The 23,642-nt window shown below is 37.8% G+C and overlaps 1 protein-coding gene across 50 annotated transcripts in view; it reads right to left on the bottom strand.

Annotated features, from left to right (window-relative positions):
- EMSY (EMSY transcriptional repressor, BRCA2 interacting) overlaps nucleotides 1-23,642 on the bottom strand; it is an 87,947-nt gene that overhangs the window by 32,080 nt on the left and 32,225 nt on the right. For all 50 annotated transcript variants that reach the window (XM_005667141.4, XM_084975282.1, XM_005667144.4 and 47 more), the window contains 3 exons: nucleotides 15,955-16,209; nucleotides 8,614-8,763; nucleotides 5,669-5,839 (listed from right to left, as the gene is read on the bottom strand). In XM_005667141.4, the coding sequence (XP_005667198.1) occupies nucleotides 5,669-5,839; nucleotides 8,614-8,763; nucleotides 15,955-16,209 (576 nt within the window). The remainder of the gene's footprint in view (nucleotides 1-5,668; nucleotides 5,840-8,613; nucleotides 8,764-15,954; nucleotides 16,210-23,642) is intronic.

The following is a 23,642-nucleotide window of genomic DNA, read 5'->3' as shown; positions in this document are numbered from 1 at the left end:
ATTGTATAATGAGTATGTGAATAAACTCAATTTGACACCAGCATGTCTTCTTTCAAAATGTTATTAATGCCAGCTCCATAGGCAGGCCCACATCTCTTTTGGCTTTCCGTATTTTCCTCCCTATTTCAAGTTCCTCTATCATGCAAATCATTCTGAAGTGCCCCGTCACATCAAACAACAACAACAAAAACAAACAAACAAACAAACAAACAAAAAACCAAACTCATTTCATCAAGTCAAGAACCAACAATATGTGAAACTGGTCGAAAACCTTCCAAATGGCCAGTGTATTTAGTTCTAACTTTCCCTACTGGCTTTCAAAATCCTTTATAATCTTGCCTAAATCTACCAGTTTGGTCTTATTTGTTCCTACTCCACGATACACATCATAAACTCTAGTCTAACAAGGAACTTCTTCACTAGGGCTTCCTATTACCTATCACACAAAGATAAAACTCCTCTGCTTAGCCCACCAGGTTCCATCAGACTTCAGTTTTCAGAATTATCCGCTACACACTTCCCTTTCAGTGTGACAGTCTCCACACTGGGCTCTGAACACACCAGTCCCAATGCTACTTCTGTGCCTGTAATTTCCTTTGCCTGTGGAAACAGGCAGGTCATATTTTTCTTCTATAGGCTTGCATATCATTTATCAAATGACTAAGCACAGAGGATACACATTAAAAACACGACTGATTAGGATTTTTCTTGTGGCATAGCGGGTTAAGGATCCAGCGTTGTTACTACAGCAGCTTGGGTTGCTGCTGGGGCTCAGGTTGGATCCCTGGCCTGGGAACTTCCATGAAAACCAAACTGCTCATGATTCACTTATATCAACTTTAACTCTTAATTAACTCCAATCCCTCATATGTGATTATGATGGCTCCATTGATAATGCTGTCTCACCAAATTATTTAATTTTAAAAAGTGTTTTTAGGAGTTCCCACTGTGGCACAGTGGGTTAAGAATCTGAATGCAGAGGCTCAGGTTTCTGAGGAGGTGCAGCTTTGACCCCTGGCCCAGGGAAGAGGGTTAAAGGATCTGGCGGTGCTGCAGCTGGGGTGCCAGTCACAGCTTGTGGCTCAGATTCAATCTTGGCCTGGGAACTTCCATATGCTGTGGGTGTGGCCATTTAAAAAAAAGTCTTTTGGAGTTCCCGTCATGGCGCAGTGGTTAACGAATCCAACTAGGAACCATGAGGTTGCGGGTTCGGTCCCTGCCCTTGCTCAGTGGGTTAACGATCCGGCGTTGCCGTGAGCTGTGGTGTAGGTCGCAGACATGGCTCAGATCCCGTGTTGGTTGCTGTGGCTCTGGCGTAGGCTGGTGGCTATGGCTCCGATTGGACCCCTAGCCTGGGAATCTCCATATGCCGCCGGAGCGGCCCAAGAAATAGCAAAAAGACAAAAATAATAATAATAATAATAATAAAAAATTTAAAAAAAGTCTTTTTAGAAAGTATGCATTAAAAACTAGCTCAAGGAAATGTAAACCTAGGTTTAACTCTACACCAAAGTACAAGGACCACTTTTTTGACAAAACTTGCTTAACAAATGAATTATATTTAAACTACAAAAATGTCAAATCCTTTCCATCACAAATGAGTCAATTTATGAGACAGATGCAAACCAAGTTCACCTGCTTAACAAAATGGGGGGGGAGGCAGTGTTAGAAAACAGAAGGAAAAGGCATAGCATAAGGAAAAGCAAGTACAGCATCACATTAAGATAGAATACAATTTATGACAAGAATTATCAACTTATAAAAGTTTAAAATTGCAACAGCATGTTCCCACATCTCAGATGACATCTACTACTCATTAAAGTGTCTCCCTCTATGCTTTCACAGCGTTCAGTCTGTAGTTCTCACATTACAAGAGAATGTACACAAGTTCATTTGTTTAGCATTCCTTAAGGCAGAGAAGGCACCGCATGCACACCACCGTGTATCTCAGCACCCAACCCAGAAGCTAGCTTCTAGCCATCAGAGAACTCATCTATATATACAGTCTTTACTTATAAGAGTCAAGATGCAATGGGTGCTAGGAGCTGTGAATCACATTGGGATCATGGGCTATAATACTGACATGCTGCAGGGATTTCCATTAAAAAATAAGATGTCTATAAATGTTTGAGCATTATGGCAGGTAGGCTTAAACAACACACACTTATTGGCCTAGATTTTACTAGTCACATATTCTTAAATCACTCTGACAATCTTGGTCTCTTGGGTAACGTTTTATATGTTACTTTGTTCAAAGAATGAGCAAATGAATGAATGAAAACATATACAAACGCTAGCTCCTTGCCTGGACATTGTCCTAAAGATGAAGGGAATCAAAGTCTTGCCACTGCCTCACTTTCTTACACAGTCCTTAGACTCAAGATAATGACTTTATTTCTGAAAGATCCAATTTTCTGCATAAAATAGGCAGGATGTTTCAACAACCTTCAACAAAGCTAATGAAAGACTTACATATCTGTTAGTTCTCTCTATATATACGCATATAAGTTAATATTTGACTCCATAAGCTAAATAACTTCATGAGTTAAGTAACCCCAAAAACAGTCAACGCCTTCCATTTAATTGCTTATTCCAATGGAAAAAAAAAAGCTTGATCTTTCTAGAAAGCACTTTGGAAGCATAAACTTGCCTTCTAGGATATTATACAAAAGAAATAAGAACTTCCGGAGTTCCCGTCGTGGCGCAGTGGTTAACGAATCCGACTAGGAACCATGAGGTTGTGGGTTCGGTCCCTGCCCTTGCTCAGTGGGTTAACGATCCGGCGTTGCCGTGAGCTGTGGTGTAGGTTGCAGATGCGGCTCGGATCCCGCGTTGCTGTGGCTCTGGCGTAGGCTGGTGGCTACAGCTCCGATTCGACCCCTAGCCTGGGAACCTCCATATGCCACGGGAGCGGCCCAAGAAATAGCAACAACAACAACAACAAAAAAAGACAAAAGACAAAAAAAAAAAAAAAAAGAACTTCGCATAATAATTTATGTACAATGGGGAGTTCCCGCTGTGGCTCAGTTGTGGCCCAACTAGTATCCAGGAGGTTGCAGGTTCAATCCCTGGCCTCTGTCAGTGAGTTAAGGATCTGGCGTTGCCGTGAGCTGTGGTACAGGTCGCAGACGAGGCTTGCATGTGGCGTTGCTGTGGCTGTGGCAAAGGCCAGCAATTGCAGCTTGAATTCGACCCCTAGCCTGGGAACTTCCACGGACTGTGGCTGCGGCCCTAAAAAGACCAAAAAAAAAAAAGTATATATATATATAAACACTTAAATTTTAACAAATTTCTCTGGATGGTGAAAATTATAGGTTTTTAATTTTCTATGTATACTTCCTATACTTTCCAAATCAGATTCCCCATAATAAAAGGAAAGGTATCATTTTTTTAAAGTCTCCTATTCCCTTTTTTTTCTTTTTTTTTTTTTTTTTTTTTTTTTTTGGTCTTTTGTCTTTTTGGGGCCGCACCCATGGCATATGGCGGTTCCCAGGCTAGGGGTCAATCAGAGCTGTTGCTGCCGGCCTATGCCAGAGCCACAGGAACACCAGATCTGAGCCACGTCTGCGACCTACACGACAGCTCACGGCAACGCCGGATCCTTAACCCACTGAGCGAGGCCAGGGATCGAACCCACAACCTCATGGTTCCTAGTCGGATTCGTTTCCAGTGCGCCACAAGGGGAACTCCTAAAGTCTTCTATTCTTAAAGCTATGTGTTTGAGGGTATTTTATGAAAAGTATATTTTTGTTGTTGAGGGGCTGGTGGGAGCATGCACTCCAACATCCAGCATCTGATCATGGATGAAGGCAGAAAAATGTCTAAATTAGAATAAAAGCATCAAGTAGTGCAACAGAGGTAGGGGCAAAATGAGACCCATGCAATGAATAAAGCTGTTTCATATGTGAGTCCAACATATATTACAGTACTAAAGAAGTTTAAGAACTCCTCCCCTGTATACTCATACACTTGAAATAGCAACTAACTGTGAGTTACCTTTTATTTTAAAACAAAGGTGGGAGTTCCTATTGTGGCGAAGGGGAAACAAATCCAACTAGTAACCAGGGGGTTGCCCTTTCGATCCCCGGCCTCACTCAGTGGGTTAAGGACCTGCATTTCCATGAGCTGTGGTGTAGGTCACAGACATGGCTCAGATCCTGGGCCGCGGTGGCATAGGCGGAGGGCTGCAGCTCCAATTTGACCCCTAGCCTGGAACCTCCCTATGCTGTGGGTGTGGCCCTAAAAAAGAGAAAAAAATAAGAAATAAAAACAAAAGTGGATAAAATGTGTATCTATATAGGGTATATATCTCACTACCTTTTTGCTTCTAAGAAAATGTGCTTGCTTGTATTGCTCTAATCCCCTACAAAGCAGCTAATTCATTAATAAGCTTTGAAAACAGAGGGTCATGACATGTAGACATTCCTTCAAGCTAGACAGTATTATGAACTCATACTAAGTAAAGAAAAAATCCTTATGGTCATAAAAAGCTACACATTAATAAAAAATATGATTACTTTTTGCAAAGTGTTTAAGTATATGCTCTATACTATTTAAAGATACTGTCAGGTAATAAATTATAATTTGAGCTTTAACTGTGTTATTTAAAATATCCTTTTAAAAGCTGGAGTATGATGATTCTTTCCCTACTAGCTTCACCCTTCTCGGTTTGGCAAACACTGAAGTTTCTCACTTACACTTAAAGAGCAGAGCCAAAATTAGCAGCTTTAAATATAGTGTTTTATGCCAATACCATGCCCTGCTTTGTTTTTTTTCCAATCATTGAGTTATCAGCAACATCATATTGCTGCCAGGAACTTCAATCCCTTCATTTAAAAAATGTTAGAACAACTCACCTGGGGCATACAAAATATGGGTAGTCTACAAAAATGGTAGACAGTTAAAGTCCACATGGCTTGCTTGGTCAGAGGTTATTTACATCACTTTAATTAAAAAATAATAATCAATGAGAATGGATGCCACGTTATTCCACTTCAGGGTACACAACCCAAATACTTGAGGAATTAATGAACTAATAAAAACCAGGTAAGGTTCCAAAATACCAATAAATATTAGCCTTCATTATCTTAGTAAAATATTTTTAAAAAGTAAATAGACAATATAAATGGTGAAAAGAAAATAAAAATATTCAAGTATTTTATTTTTAATATGCTAAAGTGACATCAGTAATTGAAAGTATGATATGGTCCCTAAAACACATTCAGACAAATAAACACCAGTTCTCCCACTATCTAGCTTGCATGGTTTTGGAAAAGTCAAGTTCGTCTCTCTAAACTTAAATATGTCTGTACCTATAAACTGGGAATGATACCAACTATTTCACAGTTATGGGGTATGAACGAATCGATAAATGGGAGAATACTTTGTAAACGAAAAAAAAATCTCTATGCAAATATAAACAATAATTTTTCCATTGTAATTAAAAGTAACTAAATGTTCTTTTTATTTTAAAACTCTCAAAAACTTAACATCTGGAGATTTAACACTCAAACTAAAAAACTATACTTAATCATTAAATATCAGGACTAAAAACAAAACTCTAAACTTTCTAAGCAGAAAACTGAGATCAAACAGAATTCTTCGAGAGTGAAACGTTTTTTCATCTTACTGGTCACCTATACCTTTAACATATTTCAGGTATACCTACCAGAAACTATATTACTGCTAATTATCTTGCCCCCCAAGGTAGCTAATGATTTGGGTACTACTGTAATGATGCTACCACTGGTGGTTTTCACGTAGGTTGCAGCTCCAGGGGTTGCAGCCATCCGACCTAGAGATGGGCTCACAGTTGGCCGGGTATAGGTTGCCTGTGTGCCTATAACAAGGGAAATGCCAAGAGAAAAGCCTGTCATTACTTACAGGAGAATGACAATGTATACAGTTTAACTATAATTCAATGTAATCCACATTGCTTTAACTTGAAAATGGAATTTCAAGGTGTCAAGACATTAAATAACAATTTACAGCCAGTTTTCAATGCACACAGCAAGAACTACAGCCAATTCAATTTGAATTAATTTTACACATAAAATTTTGCGATGTGTTGCATCAAATTACTAACCCCAAGAAAAAGTATACCCAACTCTGTTCCCTTCTTCCACTACCCTTCTTCCACTAGCTTTATGCCAAAAGAAACTTAAATTTAATCATCTTTCCTGCCAGAGCAATTTAGATATTTCTGTTATACATTTCAAGGTCTCTACATCTGTTTCAGGCTGTCTCACTGCCAAACCCAACGTCAGTACTCAGCAAATAAGGCAGTATTTTGTTTGCTTAAAATTTTATAAACTTTTACTATTTTGTACTCCATTCTCCTCCAAATATATTTCCATCTTTTAAAGAGTTATTCCATCACTTTACTAGAGACTAAAGTTGAAGCTGCCAAGAGTTGCCGGGAATATTTCTTTTTAGGCTAAAAAGGTCACTTTTTACATATTTCTCAGCTTTAACTGAGCTGCTAGAATATTTTTCTTCATATCTCTCAAAGGAATTTAAACTGTTCCTCACTATTTCAAGGACTTTTTTCTTTGCCCAAATGGGAATTAAAAATTAACCAGATAAGGAGTTCCTGCTGTGGCACAGTAGGTTAAGAATCTGACTATAGCAGCTCAGGTTGCTACAGAGGCACAGGTTCGATCCCTGGCCCAGCACAGTGGGTTAAAGGAGCTGGCATTGCCACAGCTGCAGCATAGGTCACAGCTACAGCTCAGATTCAGTCCCTGGTCTGAAATCTGCCACATGCCAGAGATGTGGCCATTAAGAAATAATAATAATAATAATCAGATAAGACTGCTGTTTCTTACAAATCTGTTAACTCAGAAGTACTTTCCTAAGTACTTCATTCTAGGGAGAATGAAGATAGATAGTACCTTCTTCAACTGAAAAGAATTTTTTTTATGATTATTAGATTTAGAGGTCACTGTGATAATCATTTTCAAACCACCCCTCGCAAAAATGGTTTTAGAAAGTCAGTATTCACTATTTTAAAATACAATTACTACCCAGAAAAGGGAGAAAGGGAAGAAGGTTAAAGTAGAATTAGTTTAAATTGATTATAACTATACATTGAATCAGAAAAAAATAATCTAGTGCAAAATAAATATGCTATAAAGATACAAAGTTTGAATTAATTATAATTGGAAAGTATTTCAATTTAAGCTTTTATTTTAAATTAGACACCCTTATTCTAATATAGATACATAAGCAGAGACACATTATTTTTTCCTACCTTTCCCTAACATGAGGAGTCATATCTACATAACACTACTATCTTCGTACCAAATGGAAGAGAGTTTTGGGTGAAGTAGGATAGATTTAATGTAAGAATAACAGTGTTTTTAAAGCATAGGCTTTGCAAAGAGCCAGAAAATAGAACAGCGGTTGCCAGGGACTAAGGGAAGGTGGAAATGGAGAGTTGTTGTTTAATGGGCACAGCATTTCAGTTCGGGAAGATGAAAAAGGTGCTGGAGCTAGACAGTGTGAAACAATGTGAATGCATTCAATGCCAATGAACTGTACCTTTAAAAATGGTGAAAATGGTAAATTTTATGTTATCTATATTTTACGATTTTTTTGGAGTCAAAGAGATCTGGATTCAAATCCTGGTCCTGCCTTTTACTGGCTGTGACCTTGGGCATGTTGCTTCAAGTATATCTCTGTTCTGTTGCTGAAAATAGAGATATTAAAGCCTAAGGCAGATAAAGGGCAATATTTATACCTACATTTACTAACCAATAGATGACAGCTTATAAACTTAAAACAGGAATCATTTTACACTCTTTAGATTCTATCATCTAAATCTGGACCTCTTCAAAGTTTGGTAAGACAACTTTAAAATTTAGAATAATAGTAATGGCTATTTCTAATATTAATTAATAATTATGGCTATTGAGCATTCTGCTGGGGACTTGACATAGCTGCTTTCATTTAATACTTCCAATAACTTTATGGTATAGGTATTATTATCACATTGAAATAGACAAGGGGAAAGGCTGAGAGGAATTCAAGTAAATTGCTCAAGGTCACAAAGGGTGATATTAATTTAAATTTTCTCAGTTGTCACTTTCTTGGACATAGACTAGACGCTCTCCTATCTCTGGGTAAAATGGCATCCTAGGCTTCTCTCAGTCTGAGCAACACTTACTACACGATACTGTATTATAGTCTCTCAACCTCAGACTGAGATCTTTGTGGGCTGCGGCTATGTCTTCATTCACGCAGCAAATCCCGACTAAATACCTCCTTACAGATCAGCTCTACATATATATAGTGAATAGAAGAGACATGGTCCTTTATCCTCATGGAGATCATGGTATGATAAAGTGAATAACATTAAAGAAATTAGCAAACAAGTAGCTAAATAATTAGAAAGTGTAGTACACTTTACAGTGGGAAAGAAGAAGAACATGACAGCAGCATAGAGCTGATTTCAGTTGGGAGGAAGGGAAGAGTCAAGAAATGCCTCTTTGAAGAACTGCCTCATTAATTCCTATATCCCCAGTGTCAAGCACACCGCAATTACTGAAATTACAGAGAAATTACTCAATGAGTAAATGATGAATGAATGGACTGATGCTCAAGAAAACTTACCAGTAGGAGTGGTTACCAATTTAGTTGTCATAATTGCACCATTACTGCTAACCACCATGATAGGGGAATTGCTACTGGTGGGCAGAGTTGCTGTCACTGGTTTGGGTAAGATTTTACTTGGTTGAACTTGTTGTGTGATGATTTTAACACCTTTGAAAGAAGAAAGATAAATCTCAGTACAAATTATTTTTAATAACATGTGCCTTATATCAACCCAAGAGGGCAGCAGTTATACACATTTACTGAGTCTTGCCAAAAGAGCTTTTTTTCATACTGATGAATAATATTCTAAATTTTTAAATTAAATTAAACTAAATTCATTTTATTTTTTTGCTTTTTAGGGCCACACCTGCAGCATATGGAGGTTCCCAGGCTAGCGGTCAAATCAGAGCTGCAGCTGCCAGTCTATACCACAGCTACAGCAACGTGGGATCCAAGCCATGTCTGCAACTTACACCACAGCTCACAGCAATGTGGAATCCTTAAGCCACTGAGCAAGGCCAGGGATCAAACCCATATCCTCATGAATACTAGTCAGGTTCATTACCACCAAGCCACAATGGGAACTCCCAATACTCTAAATTTTTATTCCTCAAATTCTTCTTTCTCTCATTCCTATTTCTCTCATTCAGGAATATAATTAAAACACCACAGAAGCTATTAACAAGTGCAAACCAGGCACATCATACTAAAAACACTGCAAGTCGAAGCCAAGGAGAAAATCCCAAAAGTGTCAACAGGAAAAACAACTTTCCATTTACAAGGGAACTGCATTAAGGTTAGCAACTGACTTCAGTAGAAACAATGTAGGCCAGTAAGCAGGAGAATATGAACTCAAAGTGCTTAAAGAAAATCTATCAACTATGAAACTCTGTCAACCAAGAATACAATATCCAGCAAAGCTAGCTTTCAAAACACTCAGGTGAAATAGCCTCTACCAGATAAACGAAAACGGAGAGAATTTGTTGCTACCAGACAACCTTACAAAACAGACACTAAAGGAATTTCTAGAAATAGAAGGAACAAGAAACAAGACAATGATATCCACTCTTGCCAGTTATACTCAAGATTTTACTAGAGGCTCTAGTCAGGGAAATTAAGCAAGAAAAAGAAATACAAGGCATCCAGATTGTAATAAAAGGAATTATCTCTATTTACAGATGATGCAATCTTTCATATAGAAAATCCTAAGGAATTCACTGAAAGCTATTAGAACTAAAAGTGAGTTCAGAAAAGCTGCAGGTACAAAATCAACACAAAATTCAGTTGCATCTCTATACATTAGCAATGAGCAATCCAAAAAAATGAAATTAACAGTTCCACTTACAATAGCTTCAAAAATAAAAATACTTAGAAAAAAATAAACTCTAAAGAAGTGCAAAACTAACACTCTTTATTGAACTATATATTTCAACATTGTTTAAAGAAATTAAAGACCTAAACAAACAGAAAAATATCCCATGGTGTTGGATCAGAAGATTTAACATTGTTAGGATGCTAATACTCCTCAAATGATCCACAGATTCAATGCAATCTCTGAGATTCTCAGCTGATTTCTCTGTAGAAACTGACAAGCTGATTCCAACATTCATAAGGAATTGCAAGGGACCCAGAATAGCCAAAACAATCTTTTAAAAAAGAACAAAATAGGAATAATCACACTTCCCGATTTCAAAACTTAATATAAACCAATGGTAATCAAACTGGCATACAAATGGACTTATAATGGAATAGCACTGAGAATCCAGAAATAAAGTCATACATATGGTCAGTGGACTTTCAACAGGGTGCCAAGACCATTCAACAGGGGGAAAATCATCTTTTCAACAAATGGTACTGGAACAACTGAAGAGCAATATGCTAAAGAATGAAGTGGGATCATTATTTCACACCATAACAAAATTAATCAAAATAGATTAAAGACCTACAATGAAGATGTAAAACTATCAATCTCCCAGAAAAAAAAGAAAAAATAGGGAAGAATCTTTATGACCTGGGATCTGGATGAAGATACTTACATAAGACACCAAAAGCAGGAGTTCCCATCGTGGCACAGGGGAAACGAATTTGACTAGGAACCATGAGGTTGTGGGTTCGATCCCTGGACTCACTCAGTGGGTTGAGGATCCAATGTTGCCGTGAGCTGTGGTGTAGGTTGCAGACATGGCTTGGATCTGGCGTTGCTGTGGCTATGGCGTAGGCTGGCAGCTATAGCTCCGGTTAGACGCCTAGCCTGGGAACCTCCATATGCTGTGGGTGCACCCCTAAAAAGACAAAAAATAAAAAAATAAAAAGACACCAAAAGCAGAGGCAACAAAAGAAAAATTGTATATTATTAAAATTAAAAACTTTTGTATTTCAAAGGACATCATCAAGAAAGGAGTTCCCACTATGGCACAGTGGGTTAATGATCCAGCAATGCCACAGCTGTGGCATAGATCACAGCTGCAGCTCAGATTAGATCCCTGGCCCAGGAACTTCCACATGCTGCAGCTGTGGCCAAAAAAGAAAGTAAAAAGACAACCTACAGAATAGGCGGGATATTTGCAATTCATGTATCTGATAAAAGTTTAATACCCAAAATATGTATGTATTTAAAAAAAGACTCTTACAAGTCAATGGTAAAAAAAAACAACTCAATTAAAAAGCGGCAAAGGAGGAGTTCCCGTTGTGGCTCAGCAGGTTAAGGATCTGACTTTGTGAGGATGCAAGTTCAATCTACGGCCTCAGGCCTCACTCAGCGGGTTAAAGATCTTGCATTGCCACAAGCTGCAGCATAGGTCACAGATATAGCTTGGATCAGGTGTTGCTATGGCTGTGGCACAGGACCCAGCTGCAGCTCTGATTTGACCCCTGGCCCTAGAATTTGCATATGCCACAGTGTAGCCATAAAAATAAAAAAGTAAAAAAGTAAAAGTGGCAAAGGATATAAATGGACATTTCTTCAAAGAAGATACATAAAGGGTCAATAAGTACATGAAAAGATGCTCAACATCATTAGTCATCAGAAAAGTGTATGTCAAAACCACAATGAAATAACACTTCACACCAACTAGGGTGGCTAGAATCAAAAAGTCAAAGACTAACAAGTGTTATCAACAGACGAGTAGATAAGCAATATGTAGTATTATTTGTCTATAAAGAGGAATGAAGTACTAATACACGCTACATCATAGATGAACCTTGAAAACATTGTTAAGTAAAAGAAGTCAGTTACAGAAGATCACATATTATATGACTCCACTCATAAAAATCCAGAATATAGAGACCTAGAGATAGAAAGTACATTAGTAGTTATTTAGGGCTGGAGAGGCTGTCATAGCGATTAAGGAGTAATAGCCAAATGCTAACAGGGCTTCTTTTAAAAGTGATGAAAATGTTCTAAAAATTACCTGTGGTGATGGCTGCACATATTTCAGAATATACTAATTACCACTGAGATGTAACTAACTACCTTTTTTTGTGGGTTAATCGAATGGTATGTGGATTCTATCTCAATAAAGCTGTCTTCTAAACTAAATTCCAGAGCATTTTAAAAAAGGAAAACTTGGAGTTCCCTGGCCTAGCAGTTAAGGACTCGGGATTGTCACTCCAGCAGCTCAGAAACTTCTGTATGTCAGAGGCTAGGCCAAAAAAACAAAAAACAACTTCACAATTCTTTCTGGGAAGCACATATACCATTGAAACTAATGCCTGACAAAGACTGCACACAAAGAAGAAAAGTACAGATCAATTTTTCCAAAACTTCGATACACAATATTATCCACATCTCAAACTAGGATAACTTCCAACACTTACATGTGAAAAATGTGAACTGTGACTAAATAGCTAGAAGCAGTAAAGACCACACTGATAAATTTAACTATATAAAAACAAAAGAGATCTATCTGCATAGGAAAAGTTCCAGGAAAGAGAGTCAACTAACAATAAACTGAGAGGAAAATCTTTTCAAACTATGAAACACATAAAGTACGAATTACCCTGAAACATAAAGAATTCTTGGGAGTTCCTGCCATGGTGTTAAATAAGAATCTGACTGCAGCAGCTCAGGCTGCTACAGAGGTGTGGGTTCGATCCTAGCCAGGCCCAGTGGGTTAAAGGACCCAGAACTGCTGCAACGGTGGCTTGGATTCAGTCCCTGGCCTGAGAACCTACATATGCTGAACCCTTGGCCATTAAAAAAAAAAAAAAAAGAATTCCTAGAAATGCGGTGTTCCCACTGTGGTGCACTGTCAGGTTGAGAATCTAACCATAGCAGCTCAGGTCACTGCAGAGGTGCAGGTTCAATCCCCGGCCTGGCACAGTGGGTTAAAGAATTTGGTGTTGCCAGCACAGGTCACAGCTTTGGTCAGACTGGCCCAGGAACTTCCATATGCTGCAAGTACAGTCATAAAATTAAAAAAAGAAAGAATTCTTAGCAATTAATCAGAAAAAGATCACAGTAGAAGAAGGAACAGTGAATACAGATAGTATGCAACAAATGAAATTCAAAAAGCTCTGAAGCATAAAAATAGTTGCTCAATTTTAAGTAAGAAAAATGAAAACAAAACTATGCTCTCCCTTCAGCCCACCACCATGCCAACCCTAATCAAATTGGCAAAAATCTAATTGTTTGATGATATAGTGGCAGGAACAGGGCACTGTGAGGAAACAGGGATTAATGTATTTAGTGGTTGGACTATAAACTGAAAATCTCTACAGAAGAAAATCTGGTTAATATGTATCAAAAACTTCTAATTCTTTTATCTTTTGACATACTCCTGGGAATCAACCTCCTGGGAATGTATCCTACGGATATACTTAAGAGAAATCCCAAATGACTATGTAGTCTTGTTTATTGCAGTTTTGTTTGGAAAAAACCTCAAAAGGTTGGAAAGAACCTTGATTAGTTATACAAATTATGGTACATCTACTATAGAATGAAAAAGCAATTTAATTTTATGTACTGACTGCATTATAAAGATCTCCAAGAAGAGTTCCCTCGTGGCTCAGTGGATTAGGGATCTGATGTTGTCACTGCTATGGCTCTGGTTACAGCTACAGCATGGGTTCGATCCCTGGCCCAGGAACTTCTGTATGCCACAGGCACCCTCCCCTCAACCCCCACCGCCCCAGGAAAAGATCTCCAAAAAGGGAGGGGAAAAAAAGCAAGCTGCGGGCATTATATTCTTCATCTGTGCAAACACAGAGAAGGGGTAAAAATTCAAATTTAAATTTGTTTGTATATGCAGAGACCCTGAAAATACCCAAGAAATTAAGACTTTTTTTTTTAATGGTTAGGGAAAACTGGACAGAGTACAAGGTATTTACTGTATCACTTTTTACACTTTTCATTTTTTGATGAATGTATTCTCTATGCAAAAAATAAAATAAAGCAAAATAATTGATTCACAAATAAAAATAAAAATGACAGCAAAACAGACCTTAGAAACTAGAACATTGCAGAAATTGGAAGTATTATATGTTAACAAACATTAGAGATGTTGAAATCTCCCTTCTTTATTAGAAAGATAAAATTATTTCAAATATAGAGTAAAAAGTCAATATAATAAATTACACATGTATATTATAATGCCATCAGCAAACACTGAAAAACAGACAAAATAATATACTCAAACTTTTCCAGTAAAACCAGTTAGGCAAGAAAAGAGGAACGGAAAAAACAAACCAATAATAAAATGGCATATAAGCCCTACAATATCAACAATAATTAGTTTCTGTATTTTAAATTATATGCTACACCATTTACACTTAAGACTGGCAGAGCAGATTAAAATAACACAACCATACTATATGCTGTCTACGAGAAACTAACTTCAAATACAAAAGCATAGGTAGGTTGAAAGTAAAAGGATAACAAAAGCTATACCTGTGCAAACACTAATCAAAAGAAACTGCAGGTCAAAAATACTTGAAAAAAACCTCTAGAAATACTGTATAAACTCACACGTAGAATCTTCAAAACAAAACAAAACACTACAGAGAACACACTGGGGTTTCCAGAGGCACGGGAGGTGGGGCGTGGTGAAATGGAGGAAGGTGGTCAAGAAGTGCTAACTTCCAGTTATAAAATAAACAAGAGCTGGGGATGAAAGGTGCGGCGCGGTGACTGTAGTGAACAACACTGCGCTGTAGATTTCAAAGTTCCTAACAGAGTAAATCTTAAAGGTTCTCATCACACACAAAAAAATTGTAACTGTGTGGTGATGGTGTCAACTTTTTGTGGTAATCACCCTGGAATATATACATATATCCACTTATTATGCCATACCTAAAGTTAATGTCAATTGTATTTCCCAAAAAAATAATAAAATGTTCCTATCAAAAAAACAAAACTGAAAATGTCAGTATCTCCCAAAGTCCTGTTCTACCACCAAGTAAAATCAGATTCAATGGAGGAAAAAAAATCCATTTTGTTTTCTTAAAGATATTAATATGTTAAGAGGCTTTTTAATCTTCTCGTACCTAAGCCCATCCTACCTGCCTTTCTACTCAATACTTTTTATGATTCAATAACTTATAATAATTGACTCCTACCTCTGAGTTTCCACTGTGCTAGAGATGCTTTCAATTAATTGCTAAACTGTTAAACCACAAAATTCTTTACTGCACACAGTTATTTAACATGTCTGTTAATCTTAGCACCTCTGCCCATGACGAATTTATGTCAAAATAACAATATGGCTTCTAAAACAAGACTCCCAATACTAATTTTTCCACTGCCCACTTCCCATAAACCCTAATGGGCTCCAGGGTATAGTTTTAAAATCTGGGTTTGTTTCCTCAGCTTCCTTTATCTCTCCTGAGAATTCATTGAAAAAAACCCTCTTTCTGCTGTGCAAACTGATTTTTCTCCCTCTCTATTCCCAAGCACCAGTTCTCTATATGTAAGTATTTCCAACAGGAGGGTCTCAAAATATATTTTTGAATTAAAACTCTACCGCAGGAGTTCCCGCTGTGGTGCAGTGGAAATGAATCCGACTAGGAACCATGAGGTTGAGGGTTCGATCCCTGGCCTCACTCAGTGGGTTAAGGATCCGGCGTTGCCGTGAGCTACAGTATAGGTTGCAGACACTGCTCAGATCTGGCGTTGCTGTGGCTCTGCAGTAGGCCGGGAGCAACAGCTCCAATTTGACCCCTAGCCTGGGAACATCCATGTGCCATGGGTGCAGCCCTAAAAAGACAAAGGACCAAAAAAAAAAAAAAAAAAAAAAACAAAAAAAAAAAACCTCTAGTGCTTAAGGAAATCATATGTAGAAGTAAATCTATACAGATTGTAATCTTCAGAGAACTAAGTGATTGGGGAAGAATTATTCTCTCCTGTAAATATTTTCCATTTACCTGACTCTTGTTTGATTTGAATGGTAGGCTTGATACCAGGTGGCAAAGGGGACTGCTGAGGCTGTTGCTGATGAGATACTGGAGAAGGCTGGGCCACCTGTTGCTGTGTCTGTTGCTGCACTTGGTGTAACTGCTGCTTAGGAGACTGCTGATGCTGTTTAGGAAACTGTGCAAGAATCTGAGTTGGGGCACCCACTAAGCTTTTGGGAGAAGGAAGTCTGGTTGATGCCATTTTGATTGCTGATGTAGATACACCTATAGAAAAGTAAGAGAAAAGAAAATTTAATTGGAAAGCATAATTAAAGTTACTTCTGGTTATTATATGCAGGGTAATAGCTGAAAACTAGATAAATCAATAAAACAATGACCATTATTATTCACATGAATACTTATGAGTAATTATTCACATTAATAATTATAACATAGTGTCAGTATGTTACAGTATTTTACATATCTGATATCTAGTCCTCAAACTGTGCAAGGGAGGAGTCATCACATCACTCAAAAAAGCTGATTTTCCCTTGGTGAAAAGTTACAACAAAAGAAACAAGTACCAGGCAGAATGTTCTCACACCTGTTGCTCAATAGGTTTTTCTCTTAGAAAATAAATGTTCTCGTTGTAAATAAAAGAACAAAGCAAACTAAGTTTTGAATCTTATTTATAATCCAGTTTTTCAGATAGTACTTTTCAGGTTCTAAGGAGTCAATTTAAATACGGCATTAGATTAAATAACTCACAGTGAAACATTCACCTTTTGAATTATTTAGCATGGCAAAGTAGCTTTTCTATATCTCATATCTAATAATCTATAATCGTTTCTTGAGAGTTGGGTCATTAAATAATCATGTGAAAGGTAGGCATACTCAGTATATCCACAGCAAAAAAAGTCTCACGATAGAAGGTTTTAAGACACTTCTCTTTTTTTGGCCATACCTGCAACATGTGGAAGTTCCCAGGCCAGGGATCAAACCCACGTCATGACAGCGAGTCGAACCACTGCAGTGACAACACTAGATCCTTAACCCACTGCATCACAAGGAAACTCCTTAATACGCTTCTTTTCAGTGCAGTACTAATTTAGCAAGCATGCATAGGCACCGAGTACCAATAATTTTCACTAAAGATGACAGAGTTTGAAATTCTTCCTTCTCCCAGATATTTCAGCAGTATTCTTCTCATCAACAACACAATAGGACTATTATCTGTAAGTGAATTAATACTCCTACCAGAAAGAACCTGGACTACAATTCACCCTATCAACTTTCTGAGCGCTGCTGAAACAATGAAAAGAAACTGGTCAATAACCTAATGATTTAGTTCCAATTATCAAATAAGCTATTTCACACTTTCCTCTACCACAGCCTCACTATGACAATTCTATTGCATTACAAAAATTTTTAAATATCACATTGTTATATAAAATGTGTCTGGGGAATAATAAAAATAAGGAAGACACCTTTAGAGGTCAGTCTGACTCTCTCGGCCTTCGCATATGTTGAATTTTCCTGGATGTATTAAGTCTCTGAGTGTTGCTGTGTGGACCAGGTAAAATCACAGACTGAGGAATACGTTGAGGGAAGGGAAAAGAAAGGAGCAGCCGGAACCACCCAGCAGGCTCACATCACTTACTCGTTCTCCCACATGGCTCACCCATCCCTCCCTGAAATGCTAGAATTCAGTGACATGTATGCTATACCGCTTTGCTGTACTGAACTAGATTATCTCTGGAGCCCCTTTCAGCACCAATATTTTATGACTTACTGAATATAAAGTTAGTGTTATACAACTGAAAGACATTACTTTTCAACTATTGGGAGACTTTAACTTTGGTGCGTTTTTTGAGAAACTGACATTTATACTGCATTCACAATGAACTCTCATATCAACTGAGGTAAACTGTGCACATGAGTAACTCCCTAATTAATCTATGTTCTCTATATCCTCTTCCACAGGAAGTGGATTTGATGTAAATGTTGTCAGCGTGACTTCACAATCAAAGAATTGTGTTCAAATTATGTCTTCAACACATAAACTCGTAATAGCTATATATGATCTTGTTAAAGTACTTAATTTCTTTGGATGTTTATTCATTCAATAAAAATTTACTAAGCACGTACTTTATGCCAGCATCCTGGGGACACTCTTTTGTATCCAAGAAACAGTCCCCACCTCAAGGGAAGACAATCAAAGGATCACATGAATCTACCATTACGAATTATAATAAATGCTATCTTTGTTTTAACAAAGAAAAGGTCCTCTTCCTTCTGCTCTTCAATTCCCAAACAATTTAGCACGAACACCATCAGATGGTGCGAAGCATGATGGATAACGAGAAGCTAAGCAGAAGAATGGTTAAGCACGGGGTGTTAGAAACTAGTGCAGAGACTGGCCTCGCATAGGAATCAGAGTCCGAGGAGGACGAGGAGGGTGCACATGGTAGGGGAGCTCAGGGTACAGCACCACATGCACAGTCAGAACCCAAGTAAGATAAAGAGGGGTTCCATGAATGTGAGGTACCAAGCACAGGGTCCCAAAGCTTGAGGATGGTGTCCATGGAAAAGGGCTGGGATCAGAGTTCAAACTAGGTGAAGAAGACCCCTGGGAGGAAGGTGGCCTGGCACTGCCAGAGCTGAACAGGGTGAAACAGACATCCATACAAAAGCGTGACAGGGGCGATGCACGAGCACTCAGGTGGGGGGAAGAAGTCTGCAGCCTGTCAGAACCTGAAGGAGTGAGGAAAGTATCCGCATGGAGGTGCAGGCAACAGCCGCAACAGTGACAGATGAGTACAGCGTGAGGAACTGAGAAAACAAGTAAATGGAAGATAATGGAAGCCAGGCGTCTCACTATTGGAATGGAAAGGGAGAAAACTAGAATTAACAATCAGTGTTTGAAATCAGACATATCCGTATGGACCCATAGTTTTCAACATGGAGGAATACAGATGCACGTATGTGACTGTGTACATATGTATACACAGACACACACATGCACCCTAGCAATGAGCATAGATCTAGTACCCAGATTCTAATGATCAGTTTCCACCAAAAGGAACTGGAGCTCTTTGGAGAAATGGCTGAACCAAGGACTAGAGTAGGAAAAGTACAAGATGAAGTTGATAAATATAAAAGACTTTTCCCCTCTCTTCTTGTAATTTCTTTAAAAGAATATTGACTATTTAAAGTAAAACTAATAGCAATGCAATGTAGGGCTTATGAGAGAGAAAATTTAAATGTATGACAACCATAGTACAACGATGAGAGAGAAGAAATAGAAGTATACTATTCTAAAATTCTAACACAAAATAGGAAGTTGGAATTGGAAACAGACTATTACAATTAAAAATGTACAGCTCCCATCGTGGCTCAGTGGTTAACGAATCTGACTAGGAACCATGAGGTGGAGGGTTCAGTCCCTGGCCTTGCTCAGTGGGTTAAGGATCCGGCATTGCCATGAACTGTGGTGTAGGTTGCAGACACGGCTTGGATCCAGCATTGCTGTGGCTCTGGTGTAGGCTGGCAGCTGCAGCTCTGATTAGACGCCTAGCCTGGGAACCTCCATATGCCATGGAAGCTGCCCCAGAAAAGGCACAAAAAAAAAAAAAAAAAAAAAAAAAAAAAAAAAATTTAAATGTATAATGTAAACTCTAAAGCTGAGCTCTTGACCAAAGGCAATTCTGCTCTCCCTTTTGCCCTGGGATACTTGGAAATCACTACAAATATTTTCTTGTCATGACAGGAGGGTATGCTACTCATATCTAGTAGGTAAAAAGCAGGAATGCTGCAGAATTTCCTATAATGCACAAGTCAGCCTCCCATAATAAACAATTATCTGGTCCAAAATATCCATATATGGAGGTTGAGAACCCTACCCTAGAGCAACATTAAAAAAAAAAAAAAAAAACAGCACTAATAAGCCAAAGAAAGAGATAAAATGGAACCCTTTTTATTAAAAAAAAAAAACCTAAATCCAAAAGAAGGCAAGAAAGGATAAAGAAAACAAAGAATACAGAAGACAAGAAATAAAAAGATGGTAGACAAACTTGATCATATTCATAATTATGTTAAATATAAATGAGCCAAACACTTCATTTATTTTTCATTTTATTTTATTTTTTGCTTTTTTAGGGCTGCACCTGTGGCACATGGAGGTTCCCAGGCTAGGGGCTGAATCAGAGCTACAGCTGCCAGCCTACACCACAGCCACAGAAATGCCGGATCAGACTTGCATTTGTGACGTACACCACAGCTCACAGCAACACCAGATCCTTAACCCATTGAGTGAGGCCAGGGATCAAACCCGCATCCTCATGGATACTAGTCAGGCTCATTACTGCTGAGCCACAATGGGAACTTCCCAAACACTTTATTTAAAAGGTAAAGATGGGAGTTCCCGTTGTGGCACAGTGGAAACGAATCTGACTAGGAACCATGAGGTTTCGGGTTCGATCCCTGGCCTTGTTCAGTGGGTTAAGGATCTGGCGTTCCCGTGAGCTGTGGTATAGGTCACAACAAGGCTCAGATCTGGCATTGCTCTGGCTGTGGCATAGGCTGGCAGCTCCAGCTCCGATTAGACTCCTAGCCTGGGAACCTCCATATGCTGCGGGTGCGGCCCTAAAAAGACAAAAAAAAACAAAAACAAAAACAAGCCAAAACAAAGCAAAAACAGTAAAAGGTAAAGACGGTCAGATTAAATAAGAAATTAAGCCCTAACTATACAATGTTCATAAGAGATGTTTTTTAAATACAAAGGAACAGATGGGTTAAAAGTAAACAATTGAAAAATATAATGTAAACCCTAATTATAGGACAGTTGTAGTAGCTACATTAATATCAGGATAAATATCAAAATAAGGTGTGTTACTAGAGAAAAAGAACAATGTTTCATAGTGAAAAGGAACTGAATTCATCAGGAAGATACAATACTAAATGTGCTTGCACCTAGTAACAGAGCTTAAAATATATGAGACAAATCTGACAAAGGGAGAAATGCATAAAGCCACAACTATACCTTGGAGATTCTTACACTCCTCACCATATTTGATACAACAAATAGACATCCCCTGGCAAAAGGATAACCTGATCAGTTTTATCAACCAATTTAATCTCACTAACATGCATACAAACAAATTAAAAGTCAATTGTTCTAAAACTATTTTATTAAAACAAGCTAATGCCAACATACACTCTTGGTTGCTTGGCTAATTTCCCTTCTCTGCCCTTCTTCCTAACAGAGCCCCATTTTCACCCCCAAAAGATCCTGGTCACTGGCATATACTTTCGGGGAGAGCAGGCACCAAGGCAGCTCTAGCGGGCCACTTCTAATTGATCCAAGCTAGTCATGGTGGCCCCTCCCCTTTCCCCAGGGACTAGTTTAGGCTAGAGTATATGACACAGGTGTGGCCAAAAAACACCACCAAGGGAATCTTCTTCTGGGCGCTTCTGGGAAAGGTTTTCTCTTTTCTAAGAGAGGCTCACAGAAGGAATGGTCTCTTCTCTTCTTTCTGTGCCCATTGTTATAACTGGATGTGATACATGGAAATGCTGGACTCATAACCATGATGGGATCTACCTGGGAAAAAAGCTGACACACCAAGGAAAACAGAAAAAAAGGTGAAAATAAACTCCCTGATGGCTCCAGTGAGCTACTATATAATTTAAGTGGAACTTCCCTGCTTCCAGACTTTTCGTTTTACGAGATAAATTTTCTTATTGCTAAAAACCACTCAGTCAATGCAAATTTATGTAATCATTCAATTACTCATCACATTTTGCAACTCAATTTAGATATTAACAATCCAGGGGCTCTGTAACAATTTATCAAATACCTGAATGCCAAATAGTGTACAGGCTGCTGTGAAAATCATTGAAGCAAATGTGATTGTCTGTATTTGGAGAAATTACATATGGTTTAAGCCACACTGGTAATTTTGAATAAATATGAAAAACTTAGTTTAGAATTTTAACATGAACCCTGGAGAAAGAATGAAGCCCAAAAGACATCAAAAAACAAAGTCATGTAAATGATTGGGAAAGAAGATCTAAAACTGTAAGAATATTACCTGTGGTTTACCTTATATTCAGAGATTAAAGGGGAAAAAAAATCAAGTATTAAACTGACTGCTTAAATAGTATGGCATTAAAAAATTTTTTCAATCCTAGAAACTGTATTACCTGCCTTGCTGTAAATAGGAGGAAAAAGGACCACTATTAGTAGACATACACTATTGAAAAATTCTAAGACGGTAATAGTTCAAGGAGCTAAAATGTGGCATTTAGCAAACTCTACAAAAAAAGTCCCAGCCTCTATCTTGGTAATCCTGCTACAGAGCTGGTTCTAAAGGAAAAAAGGGCTCAATTCAATTCACAAAGATGTTCACCACAGTTAAATCTATAATATCAAAACCTGGAAATACTCTATCTAAAATTAAGGGAACAAGTTAATAAATCATGCAATAATAACAAAAACATTAAATAGAACTAAAAATAATTAGATTAATTACAGAAAAATAGCAGAATGTTAATGAAGCAATAGTACATGAAAAAAGCATGACAGCAAATGGAATAAAGTTTTTTTACTCCAACTGAACGAAAAATATTCATACAGGTAAAAAGGCAGCAATACATAAAATGGGAAGGGCTGTTGTGATAGAGTGATTACTGATTATTTAATCCACTAATACTTCTAGGTTTAAAAAACTTGAATAGCAGTTCCTGCCCCGGCTCAGCTTTAAAGAAACAAACTAGTGTCCATGAGGATGCAGGTTTTGATCCCTAGCCTGTGAAGGATCTGGCTAAAAGACTAAATAAGTAAGTAAATAAATAAATAACTTCTTTCTATATACATAAAACACATTCTAACCAACACCTTTTTTCTTTTGTTCCTTTCATTCTTTCTTTTTTCTTTGCTTTTTAGGGCTGTACCCATGCCATATGGAAGTTTCCAGGCTTAGGGTTGAATCAGAGCTGCCGTCGCCAACCTACACCACAACCACAGCAACACCAGATCTGACCTGCATCTGTGACCTACACCACAGCTCACAGTAACACCAGATCCTTAACCATCTGAGCAGAGCCAGGGTTCAAATCTGCATCCTCATGGATACTAGCTGGATTTGTACTGCTGAGCCACAAGGGGACGCCCCTCACCTTTTTTCCATAATACCAGCACCAGACTTATAACCACAAATTTAAAATTATTCCTTCCAAACATTACAGTGCAGACAGTGTGCATAAAATGTTACCTTTTACCTAAGATGATAAAATATATGCATATTGGTTTATATATTAAAGAAATGAAAGGATAAATTAAAAACTAATCAAAGGGAAAAAAGATTTCCTATCAGGGAAAGACAAAACAGGGTATAAGAACTACAGATGAAAGGGCTGACTTCTCAGAACATCTTATTTTGTGGGTCTGACTTTGGAACTATATAAATATTTTATGTAATTATAATTAACATTAGGTCAAAAATTTTTTCAGTGTAATGCACAAAAACAAAATGAAACATATTATTAGCCTAACTGTACACCAAATTAGAGTTTAACCAGAGAAAAATTATTTCAAGTGACTTTAAAATACAGTAATTTGACTGTATAGCCTTATTGAGAATACCTTAAGAATCAAAAGACCATAAAAGAATCTTAAATTCTGTTCAATAATTATATTGTTAGTTGTCATGTCCCCA

Source organism: Sus scrofa, chromosome 9 (genome assembly GCF_054392235.1).
Source record: "Sus scrofa isolate SSC_HxYL_T2T_F1_AM1 chromosome 9, Sscrofa_HxYL_maternal_Yorkshire_Landrace_v2.0, whole genome shotgun sequence".
Lineage (NCBI taxonomy): Eukaryota > Metazoa > Chordata > Mammalia > Artiodactyla > Suidae > Sus > Sus scrofa.
Note: the sequence above shows the minus strand (reverse complement) of the source record. Positions and strands in the feature narration are given on the sequence as shown.